Below are 19334 nucleotides of genomic sequence, written 5' to 3'. Positions count from 1 at the left end.
CCATCATTAAGAATAACGATATAGAAATTATTTTCTTATTTTCTTGCTGTTGGTCTCGTTTACTTGTAATATAGCGGCATCGGTATGAATTTGAGACTGTTTCATAACCAGTTGAAAGTTCCTCACAGTAACCTTAAGTAAAATTACAAATATATTAACATCAAATATATTTAAAAGTACCAAAAGTAAAAGTACTCTGCAGACGGGCCCATTTCATAATAAATAAGCTACATTATTTATAAATGTTGATGCATTCATGTGTTCATCACTAATGTTGCAGCTGGTAAAGGTGGAGATCATTTTTAACTCCTTTATATGCTTAATAATTATATACTACTTAATAATACATTATAGTTTATTAGTCAATATATATTTCATATTAAGAATCTGAATCTACAAAGTAGCTAGTAACAAATATTGTCAAATAAATATAGTTAAGTAAAAAGTACACTATTTCCCTCTGAGATGTAGTAGAGCAGAAGTATAAATACACATTAGACAAACTCAAGTAAAGAGCAAGTACTTTAAAAATGTACTTAAGTACAGTACTACATGTAAATTACACTCCACCACTGCTAGAACACAAACTTGTTAACAAGAGCACAAAATAGATCTGGCCTTTTACTTTGGCTCTCAAAGTGCACCAGATTGATGCACTTGATTTTAAAAAGTAGACATTTTCCTTCCCACCAAAGTCTGACTCGATCCTGTGGGAAACACTGAACCATTTTCACTCTACCATATAATCCTCTCAGTAGGTGACAGAGTAGCCAGTCAAACGTCTAGAAACGTCAGTACAGTCCAGTACACCCAAGCACGAAATTGTGTTAGAAGAGAAAAAAAGAACATTGGCAATGTCCGTTCTACTTTAGTCATTCCTTTCTGGAACACTGCTATCAGGGAAACTGATAAAGACCTTGATCGAACATCTAATTTATCACAGTGTGAAGCTTCACGGGACAAAAGGATATACATATAAATACACAGTGGATCACACTGTATTCAGAGCAAAACAGTAACCAGCAAACCAGACTGTACAGCGCTCCTACTGTAAACCCCACACACATACATCTGTACAGTGTAATAATCCATGTGAGCATCTTGTAAACAGAACCATTTATCCAAATCTAGCAAAGTAATTTGCAAAAAGAATGTATTATCAATCATGTCACTAGCAGCTGGAAGTTATAGGCCTTCTTTTAATTGGCTGTTTTGCAGCCACACAACCATGCAAACAAGTGGAGGTCTGTGGTCTCTACTGTGAGGGTGCTAAACTGGCGTGCTCTTTTTGCATTGGATGTGCCTTGTTTGAGTTTTATACAGGCACTACTGGAATATCCTATTACCACCCTCCCCAGTGTTGTGCCATCATCAGTGGGGAACCATTCTTGATGGGAAGAAGGTGTTGAGAATATTCTGCTAGTTTTGACAACAGCACTTCTGCCCATGACAGTAGTGCCTACAGACAAACAAATAATATGAACCCCTCGCTTTTTTTCTAGAGAAGCAGGGTGGATTAGGTGCACAGACTTGGTGAAATGAAATACAATAAAAGCCAGAAGGATACAAAGCCACTAAAACCACGACACAAAGTATATAGCCGGAACTATAGAACACAAGACTGCATCAAAAAAAGACAATATACAGTAAGATTCATATTTGATTGTGATTTCTTATGTACGAAGTACACCTGCTCTGTTTAAATGTCCACTATAAAATAAAATACTTAAATCTAACTTTATGTTCTTTTGGTATTGTTCTACAAAGTTTATCACAATTGCAGGTACATTGTAATACCTGGACAATGGTAGGTGGAGTAAAAGGCAATTTGTTTTGTTCAATAACCATGCTATTGACGGGTATGCTGGATCAGGCAAATGTATAAAATCAGACTTCCATCTATATGAGATCTAAAGGAGCAGCTGTGCAGGCAGAGGGCTAATTAGGGCAGTCAAGTGTTTCACAGAAGAGGTATTTTAGGTAGGAAATATTCAGTGTCTGATTTGATAACTAAGCCCTATAACAAACAAACATACTAGCTATGCCCTTTAATTCATCCTGTCAAAAACAATCTCTTTGATAATCTTTCAATATCTTTGAGTTTCATAAAACTTTGACATATCTGGGCCATTGTAAAATTCTTTCAGAGGAATTGTGGCTCCTCATTTATCCACTCAAAAGCTCAAAGCACCGCTGGGAACATCCCTTTTACAGTATGTGCATTTCCTCCTCTTCCCCTCCCAGTCATTCACCATCCCAAAGCAATTAGGGGCATCATTTATTTCAATGGGCCATAAATCATCACTGTGAGGTGGAGATAAACAAGAAAACATCTCTCTTCCCTCAACAAATACCACAGAAGTGCACCTGAGCAAAAGCACTGACTGAACTATTAAAAGCTGGTGTTACACAGCAGTAGGGGGCATTGGTGGCACTGTGTGACGTTTTATGTCGTCTTTTTCTCACCTTTGTTAAAGGACCCTCAGGTTAGGAAAACCACATGTGCTTCCTCTAGCATTCTGCATGAGACGTCTCCATTTTCCTACACTTTCTACCGCTCCATTGTCCTCATCTCATCCTGATACACTGAGGCATTTCATTGGCTTAACGCTCCCTGGAGACATTATTATTCAGAAGGGATGTATACGTGTGATGACAGCGATAACCTCACCTTGAAACTCAAAGGCAACCACCCACCGAGATGCACTGTAGTCACACTGTCCCCAAGTGCATCTGCAGTACCGTGCCATAGTGTATTTAGTATGCTAACAATAACCGTTGTTAACATATACAACTAAAAAATGACCAGTTGGCTAATAAGTCAAATGTTTTGAGTCTAAAAAGCACTGCAAATACAAATCTGTGTCCCTTTGCCAGTTTTAAAAGTGAGGACCAGAGTTGGGTCAGTCACATATCTTATTCAATGACTACAGCCAACTTTGAATTACGCAATCTGAAAACATTCTGCAGGGTATTTACTGAATCTCTTTTAAGTGCAGTTTTAAGGGAAGTGGAGCAGTGAGGACGGATTATAACAGAAAATGAAAAATCAAGACAGAGAAAAAGAAAAAGAAAAAAAGGAGAAATCTCAATCAGTTATGTGAGTCAGTAGTTTTACCTGGCCCAGAGCAAAAGGATGCAATCACAGCCAGAATACAGATGTAACTGAGGTAGGGCATCCATGACAGACTATCCTAGATAAGAGAGCGAGAGAGATAACATTGCAGTGACCATAATCATTATGTTGGCAAAAAATCTCAAGGCAGGAATATGACAGTAAATATATCAGGAAAATGTACAATCCATACATTCGTATATTACATTTCTTATTTTCTTTTTTTGTGTGCAAGTTCTGCTGATCAGTGCTAATTAAGCCTCTTATTTTTGTTGAAAATGTGAGAAATATCACGTATGATATCATATACATGCAGAAGTGATTTACAGTATAATTACCTAATTTCCTCAGAGTTGGAGCACTGATAATAATACAATTTGTTCACAGTATAATTGGACCACAGTACAGAGCACCATAGGGTGGCTTACCTGTAAATTGAGGAACACTGTGAGTAAGCTGAAGAAAACGGCCATGGCAGAGAAACCAAAGATGAGAAGCGGCTTCCTCCCGATTCGTTCTATCACTAAGCCCTGGGAAGAAGACAAACAAGCAGTATAATATTAGAAGAATTACAAGGGGTTTCTGTACAATGGCTGCATGATTATAAAGCTATCTTTAGGGATGGCAATGTCAGTCAACCACTTTGGTCCAGACTGAAACATCTTAACTATTGGACAAAAGCTGACATTTCTTTTGTCATGTTGTGTTAATTGTTGTTAAATCCTTTCTATATTTTATATAGTGCCGTCTGATAAACCCCTAAAAACACATTAATCTGTTCCACCAACTGGACTTCCTGGATCGTATTTGAGTGTCTCACCAGGACCTGAAGCTACACGCCACCAACACAGCCTCTTGCGTTGTTATTTTTAGTCTGAACACCCACTTACTCTTGTAACAACCAAAAGAATGTGTTTTCTCAATTAGCACATGAAGAAACACGAAGATGTGTGATCAACATGTTACAATCTATTTGGGAGCATTTTCTCAGCTTTCTATATCATACTGTGTGCGCCATATGGTAACATTCTTGGACATGACAGCCCTTGACACAAAATAAAAACGAATTTGAAAGCAACGATTTGCTGAAAGAAGACGTAGCACATCACATTTGTTTGGTAAATCCTTCAAACCACCAGTAAAATCTACAGAAAGTTCGAGAATTGGAGAATACCCTATACATAATGCATCACACGGTACATACAGTGACATTCACATAGAGATTTTAGAGATTATACAATACAATACTGCATGTGGCTCATCAATATTTCCACAGGCCTTTCTAACCCCAGATATCTCTTGGGTCACAGATGCAGTGTGGGACATGACATGGAGGCCGGATTCAATAATGGCCATGCTGAAGCCCTGACTGAGCCCCAAGCAAAGCCCTTGCCACAACTGCTGGCCTTCTTCCATTGTGGCCTCAAAGCATTAAATTATTCATAACATTGCCCTAAAACTCCAGTGGGATTTCACCAAAGTGTGGAAAAAAGCTCACCGGTATTTGTACGGTATGTATACCTTCATCGAGGGGCTTCTGAGTGAAAACAGGGTGGAAAAGATAACGTGAGGTGTTTTTCCACGTAAATGTGTGTGATGTTGGGGAGGTGCTTCTTTTTCTGAACAGTTTTACGTTGGCAGCAAGTCATCAAGAATGTGTCTGCTTCAGATCTAGATTGCCTTTAAAAGCATTGGAATTTACACTCTATCTGTGTGTGTGTTATGCGTGTGCGTGTGTGTGTGTGTGTGTGTGTGTGTGTGTGTGTGTGTGTGTGGATCTTCGCGAATCCCATTGGTCCCTGAAGGCATGGGATGTTTTTTTCTCTGCAGCCACACAGACAGAAACACACAGACACACACTGACACACATTGGTGTGTTAGTTGGGTGTGTGTGAAGCTGCAGCTTATTACGGTCTCTGAAGGTACAAAGAGGCTGAATATTTATGAGCCTGTGTGTGCGTGTGTGCGTGTGTGTGTGTATAAGAGCCTGTATGATAAAGAGTGGGGACAGAAGTGAAGTGTCTGTTGACATGTAGAAATGTGCATTTTATTACCAATAAGAGATTAAATGAGATGCAAGTGTTATTGTGTGAATGCTAAATTCTGTCATTCAGGTGTTCACCGCTCCGTGTACTTAAAGGCTGATGATAACCTTTTCAGTAGCATACACTCGTCCCTAGGTTTGAATGTGTGTTTCAAACAGTCATTGTTTCATGACAATTTGTGCAAATACAGTTTCCTTGAGTTTTCACTGACAAGGGATGATCCTATTACAGCATGCAACTCTTCTCCTAATGCCTATCTTTCACTTAAATGTAATATGTGTTTCCAGGTTTTGTGTATTTTGTGCAAATAAATAACACTATGAACTACTGATGGAACTGGACTAAATGACCGCTCTTGCACAATAGTAAATGCACCCCACTTCTGGGCAGACTCTGCAGAGGTCAGACTGATGACACTGTCGCATAAACACACAGTAACAGTGCTGCTTTAATTGTTTTTTTTTCACACTGGTGACAATCAATGCACAAATTACATTGTATGACCAAGATATTGAAAGAGAAGACTGATATGTTTGCTTCTTGGATTGTGCCCACCATCTAGACTGCCTCTCTGCTTTGCATCATTCCCGCTTATGTCTGCAGTCCGAGCATAGCTGAAGATATCAGGGCTTGTGTTCCTGCCTGCACAGAATGCCATTTGCAGATAATCGTATTTGTACAGCATGAAAAAACAACTTCCACAGGCAGAATAAGTCAGGCTAGAAAATCCATCACATTAAACATGAAGCATTCATTTAGTTTTGACAGTGTGACTATTACCATTCTTTCATTTCCTTGCAGCCATGAGGTCAGTTTTTGTATTCCGTGATAATTTGTTCGTATTTCAGCTTTAACTTGCCACAGGGTACAGAGTATGACGACACAGTGTGTGATTTAATGTGGGGTGGCACACACGCCACAGTTCTTGTGTGTTAGCCAGCCGTATAGTGACAAGTGTGCCGGAGTGAAAGGGCGACGGCTCAGTAGGGCACGAGAAAGGGAGGCAGGAGGTCAGTGGAAAGCATTTTACATGAAGTAGTCATGCATTGTGACTGTCTTTTGTTTTGGTTTCTCATAATGTGTTTCAGAAAGATGTTGTCAGACTCAGAATATACTGAGTAGCAAAAGAGAATGAAAAAATAGAATAAAAGAGTTAATCAGAGGTTGATAAAAGCCGAATAAACAAGTCTTTGGTTGGTGATTAATGATGCCATCGGATTAAATGAGATGCAGAATTCAATAGGCCAATGGAAAGATATGAACAAATGCAAAGAGACATGAACTGATACAATTTCCCTCCAGGCGGCGTGAATTGTGGTGAGGATGCTCAACTTGTAAACATCTTTATACAAAGACAAAATTCAATGCTATCTCGAGTACGACGTCACTCCATTAATCCACAGAAATGGGAGCACAAAGAGAGCCCCTGGTCAAAAGACAAGAGAAACAACTGGGGCCAGACGCATAAAACTCAGTGATTATCAACTGCTCGCACAAAGACATGGTCACATTTATAAAAGCCACACATGCGCTTGGTTCTGCTTTATAAATCGTAATCATTATGGAACAAGGCGCACATACATGAGCTGATTGAGATTTGACAGGAAATATGAAGCAAGAGAGGGAGACATGCCAACTTAAAAAAGTGATCAGGGAGGGTCTAAATGGGGTCTCATGGTATGTGCTTTAATAAGCCGCCGGGTATTCAGAAATCCCCTTTAAAAAGGGAGATCCTGCAATAATAACTAATAATAATAACAGTTATAAATAATGATAACAATTGTATTGTAAATAATACATTTTAACAGTGGCCGTCCTCTGTCCACTGGTGTTCATGAAAAACAGTAATTCAATGAAAAGGCTGGAGTGACTCATCCATCCTGTATATTTTCTACACCCACTCATTTGTGCGCAGTGTTGCTGCATGCATTGTTTGAGTGTCACAGAGCTAAAACACATACTGTAATGAAACACATGTCCTCACTGTGCACTTCATGACATAGTCCTCTGATAATGAAGAGAGAAGTGGTACGGAACAAGAAACGTATGTCTTTGTGTTGGAGGTGTAAAATTGCAGAAAGCAACTATAATATTCCATTATTGAGCTGCAGGGGACGGAAGGTGTTAAATTAGCTCAGGAGGAGATAACACAGTTTGTCCAGGTCCGAGGACAAGCCATCGCCTGCATGAACAACTAAATGACATTACACATCGGTTAGGTGATTGTCGAATTGAAGCATAGCTTTTGATCAAGTATCACATAAACCAATTATTGCAAAGACCTGTGAAGGACATTTTGTTTGCATTATGGCCTGTTTATTTCAGTCAGATATTCTGTTCTATTCTTAATGTTATTTTCTGGGATCATGGTGCATAGTGACAGACCTGGATGGCATCATTCACTCATGTGTTGAATAAAAGATGTTTTTTTATTGATGGTTTTTTTGATGAGCTTTCTATTGTGAGGGTTTCTTCCCCTTCTTTTGGAATATGAAAATTGTATAACACAAAGATCAGAGAGGATTTTAAGGACAGGTAAAAGTTAAAGACCAATCCGATAGTCAAACGAAACATACCTTGTGATTGTTTATATCAAGTGCAGCCTGATAACCAGAATCAGACATGTTTGGTTGATTTAAAGTGAAAATACTCACCGAGATGATGGCAGCCAAAGTCTCTATGGCCCCGGTGCTCAGTGTAATATAGGGGAGAATGTTCTCTGCAAAGCCTGCCTCCCGAAGGATCCCACTAGTGTAGTACCAGATCTATGAAAACCAATACACACATAATGTATATATATATATATATATAGGCTGTGGCACTGATTGATGCTCTCACACTGTTTGCAGGACTATTTCTCAGCTGTCAGCTTCAGAATCAGCAATCAGTTTCACTGCAGCATAATAAGCCTCTGTAACATCACCAAGCCAGTCTCACACTATAATATTTACTGGAGTCATTTGACAGGTCTGATGGTGATGGTGAATCAAAATAAAGACCTCCAGAGTGATCTAAATTAAATTCCAGTCTTAGTGGAGTGGAAATGTATGTAAATCGAGTCATGTCTATATCTATGTTAATTCAGATTAGCGTGTGATTTCTGAAAAATCCATCAATCTATCAAATGTGAAAATTTGATAATGAAAAATTGAGCACAGCTATTATTCTTTATTCTCTATTCGTCATTTTGAATATGAATTTGATCTGATCCGTTCTAAGTGGGGCAGGGAACTGGCTTCATAAGACCTCCTATTTTATGATGAATATGTTTACACCTTTTTTACCTTTTATGACAAAAAAGAAAAAGAATGTGATTTTTAAACATAAACTTTGTAAATAATAAAATGACTTGTTTCTAAAAGAGACAACAAATATGGGGTCACACCTGTGCATGTAGAGACTCATGGGGTTCTGCAATGTGCTGCCACACCTGATCCTCTGACAATCAGTCCTTTTGAAACTGATGGGACTCTTTAAGAGGGAACATTGGACTTAAAAATAAATGTGAGTGTTGCTCCATGTCTGCTGAATGTGTTAGTAAAAAAACAGTTTACAACAAGTGTTTAAGGTAACAATACGCCAGTGTGATGTTTTCAACTTGTTTTGCTGCCCCCAAGTGACAAAAAAAAATTGTAGCTTCAAATATGTTTGCGCTGTTTGCCTAAAATATCAATTGCTGAAATCAGGGACCCAGGGTCAGACTGGGTGTGTTCTGCATGGTCTGGTAAAAAGAAAGCAGAATGACTATCTCTCTTGTCTGAGTCGCTCAAGTAGGAGGAAAACACTTTTTACTTTCCTGCCATGGCACAAATCTGTCCAAAACTGATTGACAATTTTCAGGTGTGATGAGGCGAAACAGAGCATCTTCAAAAAAAAGTCTGATGCTGATATGCAGCACGTTTGTCACGTAAATGGTCTTCAAGAAAAAAATACACCATTTCTTTTATAGAAAATAATATTAATCCTAAATACGACGCATTTACACTGACAATGTGAGAAAAGTAAAATGTGAGCAGCATCATACAACGTTGAGGCCACAGAGCTGATAGCAGGCCATGCTGATGATGACGGTGATGAGCTGCCAGCGAACAGCTGGGTTCCTCAGCAGCTGTAACACAGAGGCGGTGTGTAGGTTGTCCTGAGCCCGAGCCTCCGCATGGACCTCCTCCAGCTCCTGGGATACATCTTTCTTTCCCAAAAGCCTCTGGAAGGCTGAGATACACAAACAAACAAACACACACACACACACACACACACACACACAAACAGAGTGTTAAAAAATCCACAAATAAAAACCATTATGCTGAGATCAAAGAATATTAGGATTTATTCCACAGCAAATGAAGACATACATAACCTCAAGAGTGGATACATTTGTAAACAACCGCTCACTTAGACTAAGCTGAAATTAGTATTCGGTTGATTTATCGAGTGTCTATGAGTAGAGAAATGTTCTCATCTGCCTTTTGATGTGTAATCTGTATTCTAACCGTGAATGAGACCTGTTTCTTTGGCTCTTTTGGCCTCCATAAAGTGAGTATTGGGTAATGCAGTTTCAATGTTAATCACCTCCCAGGTCAGTGTTTAAAAAACATATTTAAATGTAATTATGCGTATTTATTTAATTAAAAATCGAATCCCATATGGTATGTGATTGGTGTGCACATAAAAAGTCCCCAGTGGAGACGTTGACTTCTTGAGGTTGAGAATTTTTGTGGAAAAACAGAAAACAGCAGAAGTTTTGATTGGAAGTGATGACTAATGAGTCTGAGTGGTTTTTAATCTCACTTAAAAAAACTGTCAATTAGTAACTTTTCATAATTAAAGGTTCTGTGTGGAGTTATTGTGGCGCTAATGTTTTGAGTGGGTCCCAGTTTTGTTTATATATTGTGATTTTTTTAAATATACATATGTAAAGATTTGGCTTTGAAACTGTATAATGGAATTGCATTCAACACATTTGTTATGTGACACATTTGTCACAATGCATGTTGATGAGAACAATGAATGTAAACGTAGCTGATTGTTAACGAGAACAGTTGTGTAGTCAAACAGATTAGTGACATACTCTTGGGCTACATCCTGGGCTCAACATGTTCTCAATTTAAATGCTCCTCCGGGATACATAATTCATCAACACAATATTACATTTTACGGCAATGCAGATGAAACGTAGCCCTCTCAATCACAGGGATTTAAAGTAGTAAATGCTCTAATATATTGTATTGTCCTCAAGCAAATGCAGTTCTCTCCATAGTTATAGACTCAAATATGCTAAATATCATATTATAGCAAGCTTCATGATGAAAACAATGACTTTTATTAAAACCCTCTGCCCTACTTGTTGTGCAACAAGTAAATGCACTTACTTCATGTCAAGCCTATAAGAGACTTGTTTTTCTCTCATTCAAAAGGAAGAAAACAACATAAATACATTCACATTTTATATTTGTGTGTGCAGAGCTGACCAGGTGTCTGGCAATCATTTGAAACTCGGCCAGTTGAAGCGTGTTTGAACTTGTGCTACTTGAATGTGATGGACTGGAGGGAATAGGTGGCTGTAAAGAAGCATCTCTCTTCTCTTTAATCCTTTCGTCTACCCCTGAGGTTATGGGAATTCAAGGTGGGAACAGGCTACAGACATGACCCAGAATAGCACATCTCTACACCAACAGGGACTAAAAGCAGGTCATTAGGACGTGGGAGTGTGAACAGTGACCACACAGGAGGCAGTATGTAAATTAGTATGCAATTGTCTCTCCCTGCTGGTAGAAACTATGGAAATCTGTTTTAATTCAGAATCACACAGGGGCTGTCACTGTCAGTGGCATGATGTCATATTGATGTGTGGTAACCTATTTTATTTTCCCTGCAGGAGGACAGCGGGGCTCCACCCCATGACACTGCCAATATTACAGACTGACACTGAGACTTTGAGAAATTATACTACTTTATTACTGTAGCAATAAAAATGCCTTTATTGAAACAGGGGTAAATATATAACGATGGTCTTAAAGGGGCTGACGAGAAGGTTAATGTCGATGCATTTTGGCTTGAATTTAAAGTTTAAGTTATTCTATATTTTTATTATCGTCAACAAGTCCCATTAGATGACCAAAACAATAATGCACAGTCCGTCTCTCAATAGTTTCCAAATATACAGTTGTAACCCTACTCTGGCTCTCAGCCCCAAGTCCATTAATTCATACCGATGATGTACATCTTTATATATTGGTCACAGATTCATCACAAAGTTTGGAAAAATACTTTTTGTATTTTCTCTAAAACAGCTGGACAGTTTTACTGAAACAAGAGTAGGTTGTGTATTTTTTGGGGACAATTTTCAGCTGCGGTGCAAATACACATTTTTTGCACTAGTGAGTTCTTAAGGGCACCTAGACAGTGTATTTGGGATTGACTCAAAATAAACTAGAGTGCCCATGTCCAAAGGACATCCAAAGGAACATTCCAACCGGTGTTAAGGTGTTGCTCATTTGTGTTTTTAATAGAATAGATACATTTTTTTCACATCCTGAGCCCCACCTGAGTCTGTGAATGTGAAAAAGGTTTGGAAAATGTACCGCTTTGCTAAAGTAGGACACTACATATCATAAGTACAGATAAGGGTACAAAACAGTCAGGTGGCAACGTCTCTTTATTTAGCAGACCGTTACTTTTGCCGCTTGAAATGACAACCGACGCCAGCGGCAGGTCATATGTCTGGTGCTAGTTAATGTTGATAACATAAGTAACTTGATGGCAGGCCAACACACATGTGGACTGAGTGCTTGTAGTTCCAACAACATCAACAAAGTGACACCTCACCAAACGTATCCTTTAATTTGGCTGATTGGTCCATACATTTCTGCACAATGACTATCAAGAAGTGTTTCTATAAATGTGTAAAATAAATAAAACATAGCATTTGTAAGGTCATTTGAAGGGAGTGACAGCAAAATAAGTGCCGCAGGGAGTCTGATATGTCTGAAACTGCAAAAGGAAAACAATAAATGAAACGGCTAGATTCAATCCCAAGACTTACTGCAGGTCAGAGACCAGTGACATTGGCATCTTGCCTTCAGCCACTATGACAACAAGAAAGACAAGAAACAAGCACATACTGTAATGTTGTTATCAACCGCTCATCTCTTTCCCAAGGAGCTTTTCACAGAACCATCATCTACTTTTTTTTTTCTGTTGCGGTTGTAAACTTCACACATGGTCGATTTATAAAGTTCTCTTTATGGTCACTTCACTTTTTGTCATGTGTCGGTTAAAAAGAGAAAAAAGCTAATTCCTGAAGACAATTTGTTGAACAGACTCAAGGTTGGAATTATTTATTTGGCGAGAGCAGCTATAAACAAAGACAGATGGCAAAACGAGAGTGAGCTAAAAATAAATGTGCTCCATCAAGAGAAGTACAAGCACCGTCCTTGCATTTCAAATACTTTAACAACAAAGTTTAAGTGCACTGCTCAAAGTTAGATTTAGTTTAAGTATTTATCATTAAAAAAAACGTTATATGTGTGTGATAACATTTCGGCATTGATAAATCATGTCTCATAGTAATATAAATTGCCGTATTATAAACTGCGTCTGATAAGCCTTTAAGCTCAAAGATCTGTGACTCAAACTGGAATTTGTGGATGTAATTTTAAGTCTCATTGGTACCTGAAGCAACATACAGCTTTGGATAAAAGCGACTGCTAAATGACTGTAATGTAATGTAATGTAATCCCAGAAGTCTGTCGGATAAACATCCATAATTCTGTTTAATTATTATAGAAGAAGATGCTTCAGAACTTGCCTGAGAATCATCAGGTTTATCCATTTTTCAGTATCTGATCACTTTTGATGGAGCCATTTGCCAAAAGAAGGGGGCTCAAAGAGAATACGTAGCTGACGTAGCAACACATACTTGTAACAACACATAACTGACGTAATTTACATTTGAAATATTGTAAATGTATTAGGTAGCTGTAATCTAGTAAAAAGACTGAGTATGTCATTTTGTGTTTTACACTTTGTATGAAAGGACAACATTTTTCATTTAAAGGGCCCGTTTTGCATTAAAAACAGAGCAACCAAACCTTCAGAGTGCCCTTTTATATAGTTTGGGCATAGACATCAAAGAGTTCAAAGAAACCCAGAGAAAAAAACGATCAAAGTCATATCTGACGTCACATTATTCCACATGCTTTGTTAATTTATGCAGCTATGCGTCTACCCCATGCTGCTCCTTCTCGCCTCACAGCATTTTAATATCTAACAAGATCACACTATAATTACTTCCATAAAGTCAGTGAAATGTAAAAACGTTAGGCAAGAAGATGCATATAGGTTAGTTGAAATTGAGAGCACACACTTACATCATTTAACACCAGCTACCAAGACATTATATTCTTGAGTTTCAAGACTTCTCTTCCTTTAAGGAGACTGCAAGAATTGTTACTAAAACTCATAAACCATGTACTGCTGATTGGTTGACTGTCTGCTCATGGAAGCTATACGGTACGGTTAAGATATGGTTACACTTGAGCTGCTAGAATAATTTAGTTTGGAAAATATTGTGGTGATGGCATATACATTATGGTTATGGTATTGTTCAAGATAAGCAGATTCCCATCGGCTTTCCTGAATGAAATATCTTTCACATGCTAAATAAGAGTGGGAGATGACTTAGCATTTCTAAATCATGGAATATTTTTGAAAGATTTAATTATTGTGTTACTTTTTTTGACCTGTGTGAGGAACAAGACATTGCATCCCCTGAGGTGGAACGATTAGTCGATTGATTGATAAGTTGTCAACTATCAAATTAATTGACAACTACTTTGATAATTGATTGGAAAAAAAAGAAAAAAATCTAAATTCTCTGATTCCAGCTTCTTTAGATGTGAATATTTTCTGGTTTCTTTACTCCTCTTTAACAGGAAAATGTATATATTTGAGTTGTGGAAGAAAAAAGACACCAGGACGTCATCGTGGGCTTTGGGAAACACTGATCAACATTTTTCATAATTTGACATTTTATAGACCAAACAACTGTCGATTAATCAAGACAATAATCAACAGATCAATCAACAGTGAAAATCATCTTTGGTTGCAGCCCTAGATAGGTTCACAATGTCTTATATGAACAGAAAGAATGATTTTAGTGTTCATATGGGCATTCGACCATTGTTTTAAGACAGACTTGAAAAATTGTGTGAACCTATCCTTTAATGGGGTTGGCCCATTTAAATTCTAGTGGGAAAACTGAGCCGAAGCAATCGTGAGGTACTGTAAAAGCCACAAATCCAAGCAATGGGAAAGAAATCAATGAGTCTGTGGTCTTGGTAAACAACTCTATTAATACCCTGCAGATATACCATGTTAATATATAGGGCTATCCCAGGGGGTGGGTGTAATCAACCTGCACTGCTGTGACCATAGGAGCGCTTTCACCTCTTGGTTAGTAGGCAGCCCGGGCTAATGTCATTACCACAGCACAATTACCCTGTCACACACTCGGAGGCTTCCCTCATACTAACACTATGCCCTGTGTGGACGGTGCACACACACCTCTGTCTGCGCTCAGCGTGTCCTCTCCTCATCCCGCTGAGTGCGCGAGAGAGTAGATGTACCACAAACATTGTCATGTTTGTGGGCGCTCTTCCCCTAAGCGGCAGCGTTTTGAGGCTGCTGTCTCTGCACATTTCACACCGTCTCTCTGGCCGTGCCTGGCTGCAAGCCAGTGTGTAATGTAACCTCCAGAGGCTTCCGCTCAGCCCTTTCCGCACGAGCCCCACATGGGTTGCTCTCCGACATGAGCAACAGCAAGGAGGGCTCTGAATTGGCTCGTGTCTATGACATTACTCTGGAGGAAAGGAGATTTTTGTGTTCTAAATAGACGGCATAATGCTGATACATGTGTGTCTTTCGGATTATTTAAAAGGTATTTATTTGAGGGATTCTGTTATTCTACAGTATTGTTTGTATCATTATTGTATAAAAACATTGTTTCTAATAGTTTGTTAATTCTTTTTTTTCAAGCTTCAGAAGGGTGTGGATGTGATTGGTAAGAAGTTGCTCTTAAAACACAAATGTATCTGAGACATGAACAAGTCTGTATGCATTCTACACATGTTCTTGATAGAGGCCATCCCTCTAACTCAAGAACATGTGTTTTTTGTAGCGCATACAATACCTCGTTCTGCTCCGGCCTCATCCCTCCTCTCTATCAGCAGGTAGCGAGGACTCTCAGGAAGGAAAGGCAGCACACACAGCTGCAGCATCGCCGGCAACGCCAGGAAGGAAAACAGGTAGCTCCATCTGGTTTCCTGCAGTCAAAACATCCAAAATAGATCTAAGTTGCAGTCATGGTTTATGATATACAAAGACATTAAACAAAACTGATACTCCGAAGAATAAGAGGATGCACATCAGACCCTCATTTCGAATTCCTGCAAACAGTGCTGATTGCCATTTAAATGCAACATAGCAGTGAGTTACAGTGCTCGTAGAAAATAGGGCATAAGCCTAAGGCATGAGTGCTTGGAATGCGTAAGATAAGTATAAGACTTATGGTCATCAAGTGATGCATTTATTCATGCATATGTTTACCTAAGAAACAATTAAAAGTATCTATAAGTCAAAGGCTGCATTAAATACACCATAACAGTGCGTTATGCTGCGTATGCAAATGGTGAATTTGTTTGATAGGCTATCGCTCTAAATAACAATATTACTGAATAGTGTTGTTTGGAAAAAGTGTTGCGTTTCAGTTTTGCCCCCATATCCAAACAACTACAAAAATACAAAATCAAAATTCTTGTTAGGTCACTCATTACAGTCGCCACCGTAGATTGATTTATAGTATGTCTACAACAGGGGGCTCTTTTTAATTGGCACCTCCCTTTTGTCTTAGAATTGACTTTGGTCAAGGGTGCTCCTGCCTTAATAGACGATAAACTCAAATATTGAGTTGGCTGTTTGCCCAGTCACTGCCACGACAGGTGAAGTACAAAATGATGAGCTGATTATGAGGCCAATACAGTAAACATCTTAAAATTTACAGTAGGAATGCAAGAAACTGTGTTTCTGTTTCTGTATCACAACTAGGCCGATGTTATGGAGTGAATATAGACAACATGGATACAAAGTATTAGAGTATGGAAAGAAATAGCCAAACTCGAGTTCATTAGTCGGGAAGCTGTTAGTCATACGTTGTCTCAGTTCCATTACAAGGTGATTTCTTTACAAAATGCCTCAGAGGCTAAATATATATCAAAGCCAGCTAGATTCATGAAAGCTTTTCGGTGAAGTGTTTTTCTGCAGCAACGGCAGCAAAGGGTCATATAAGATAATGCTTATAGTCGTAACCCTTCCGGGCTTATCATCAAAACTAAGAGGAGTGTGAAGATCAGTCTGTGTTGAGGTCACCACCATCACACACCGTAAAAGATCTCTTATATGTTGCAAAAGCACAGAAAATGTATGAGCTCATACAAAGCATTGCCCGAAAGAGAGATGACAGGACACCCCACTATTTAGCAGGCTTCGTGATCTCACTCGTGCAAACAGGAGGGAGACAATTATGCAGAGGCTGTGGAAGAGAAATGCCATTTGGAGAGAAAATGTCAGCTCTCAACTCAAAAGAACTGTTTTGGGGATTTAGTTGCCTATAACCTTTACTACACGAGTAGAAAAACTTTTAATCAGACTGTAAAACTTTTTTTTAAACATAATGAACTTCTATTTAACGACCCATGTTGTCAGCCTGAGCTGTAAATGAACTGCTCACTCGCGAGTTATAAAGTCTGCAACACTTGTCCAACAAAATGTGATTACACTTAAAGGAGTCAAGTATGTGCTACTGTGCAGTATAATCAGTCCAACTGATTTAAATTTAAAGACTTAAATTAAAGCAGAATTATTAGAATTGGTTGTTGGCCACTTGAGGGCAACAGAACAAGCTGCAAACACCACATTAATATTGTTATTCTATAGAGTTGATATGTCGAACATGTTAGCAAAAACGTTTAGCTCTGCTTTTGGTCGAGTGTGTATCATAATTGTAAAAATGTCAACCTTAATCAACATGATTAAGGTGTATTTTCCTTGGTTACTTATATAACATAATGTCCAAAGAAATATTTGTATCCGCTTTAGCAATCACAATTATTAGTATATTCATTTTCAGGCGTATTAATATCATAATAACAGCAACCAGAATAATAGGGAAATAGTAGTGAATAAATAAATAATGGTAACGATAAAGATTAGAAGAAGTAATCTGAATTTATTCAAATAATGAAATAATACAGCAATAATAAAATAGCGACATAATAATCGAATAGCGTAATAGTTAATCAAACACAACATAACACTGGAAACATAGGGCCAACTGTCACCACGACTGACAACCACCAAAAGGGTTTATATCTACACATATAAACGTCAGGGTTACAAGCCAATTCCAAAAGTAAGTCAGTGCTTAAGGTTCTCAAGAAATGCAGGATTGTGCTGTGAATATATACATTAGATAAAAACGGAAGACACATAATTATATGTTAGTTCATTAATTATGTTAGACTCACTAAAGTGGAGGAGCACCACAACAGTCAGATGCATAATTTTGCCACGGGTCTGTGGTTCCTCCTCATAGACTGAAGGAAGAACTTCATAGTCCAAGGTGGCCCAAAGATGGCGCTCACACCAAAATAGTGCCGTCACAATTACCCACAGCCACCCTGTGGTGATCTTACAAGCAATTGACAGCAGTTCTTCCAAACATTTGGAGGGAAAAAAAGTAAATACATATCAAGCTGAGAGGAGCTGTAGATCAAAGAAGACACTACTGATCAGCTTTTCAGCATCAAAGGATCCAGAAAGCCTATAATCATAAGAGCTGTGTCGTGTGTCTCATCTTAGCGTTACTCATGTTCTTGCATCTCCCACAGACTCCAGCGCCAAATCAATAGATTTAGGGGATGTCCAGGCACCCCTCCAACCCAAGAGAGAAAGCTCTTACCGTCTGCTAACCCAGCCTACACCAGTCTTCCCTTTCACTGAATTTAACAAGCAAAGCCAAATCAGTCACAAAAAACATACCATGTACCATATATAAATGGTATGTAATCTAGTGGAACAAAGCGGGTTTGGTTTGTGAGGATAAAGAAGTGAAGTGGTTCGATGGTAGCGATGTAGAGACATGCAATGAGGCAGAGTGAAGTCCTCTCCCCCAGCTGTTCTGTTGACGCAAAGGACAGCAGCATCTGCTCTGCTCTCACTGTTGTCCGTGGCAGCCCAGCACCGCTTGTCAGGTCTTTATCTGTGCATAACACCAGTCATGCAGCACTAGTGACTGTGTTTTACACGTATTAGACAAGTTAAATTCATAAACCCTTCAAAACAACACAACTAAAATGTGCACAAGACCACAATACATGATGGTATATGAACGTTTAAGAAATGACGTGTAACCGTGCACATAGTGAAAAAAACATAAAAAGTTAGACTTGATGTAACACAAATGGGCCATTTAGGCGACACTCCCATGCCTGATATGGTGCCGCATTTCCACCAGATCCAACAATGCATCACAGCCTTTCTATTCAGAGATGCACTCTGTTCATTTTGGGTATGTCATTTTGAGGCCTAGGCTTCAAGAGGTTATTAATATAAAAATAGTAAAGAGTGCAGCTATGCATTTCGAAAATATAGTAAATGAAAATATCAATAATATTGATTTGAGTGATTAAGACATTGATTAACAATTGAAATTGATAATGTCAGAAGGTAAATCTGCATCAAATTAAAGAATGTGTTTTTATTATACTGTGCATACTAGGGATCTAAGAAAAATACTTTCACAATCTGGAGAGACTACTATTTTCATGTGGACCTTCATGTCTATTACTGATCTCTAAAAAATATATAAAAAAGACACTTCTAGATACTTATAAGGAGAAAACATATATTTTCTTCACTTAACAATAATTAAAAATGAGAAGGAAAAGGAAGATATTTTGCACTATCTTTCTCAGTAAGGCCCTCCAAAGATATTTTTAGAAATATTTAGAAAATGTATGATGTAGGCTTTTGACTGATAAAACACTAGTAACACTCCATCTCTTCAACATGTTCCCCTGTGCACTGAGTCGTGGGTGAGCTATGTAAATGTTTGCATG

The 19334-nt window shown here is 38.5% G+C and overlaps 1 protein-coding gene across 3 annotated transcripts in view; it reads right to left on the bottom strand.

Moving 5' to 3' along the window:
- The window catches only part of slc2a9l2 (solute carrier family 2 member 9, like 2), a 76189-nt gene that overhangs the window by 35398 nt on the left and 21457 nt on the right, over positions 1-19334 (bottom strand). For all 3 annotated transcript variants that reach the window (XM_079156839.1, XM_079156840.1, XM_079156841.1), the window contains exons 7-11: positions 15350-15482; positions 9185-9372; positions 7815-7925; positions 3544-3645; positions 3119-3194 (exon numbers count right to left, since the gene is read on the bottom strand). In XM_079156839.1, the coding sequence (XP_079012965.1) occupies positions 3119-3194; positions 3544-3645; positions 7815-7925; positions 9185-9372; positions 15350-15482 (610 nt within the window). The remainder of the gene's footprint in view (positions 1-3118; positions 3195-3543; positions 3646-7814; positions 7926-9184; positions 9373-15349; positions 15483-19334) is intronic.

This window comes from Pholis gunnellus (assembly GCF_910591455.1).
Source record: "Pholis gunnellus genome assembly, chromosome: 3".
NCBI lineage: Eukaryota > Metazoa > Chordata > Actinopteri > Perciformes > Pholidae > Pholis > Pholis gunnellus.
This window is presented reverse-complemented; position numbering and strand designations above follow the sequence as displayed.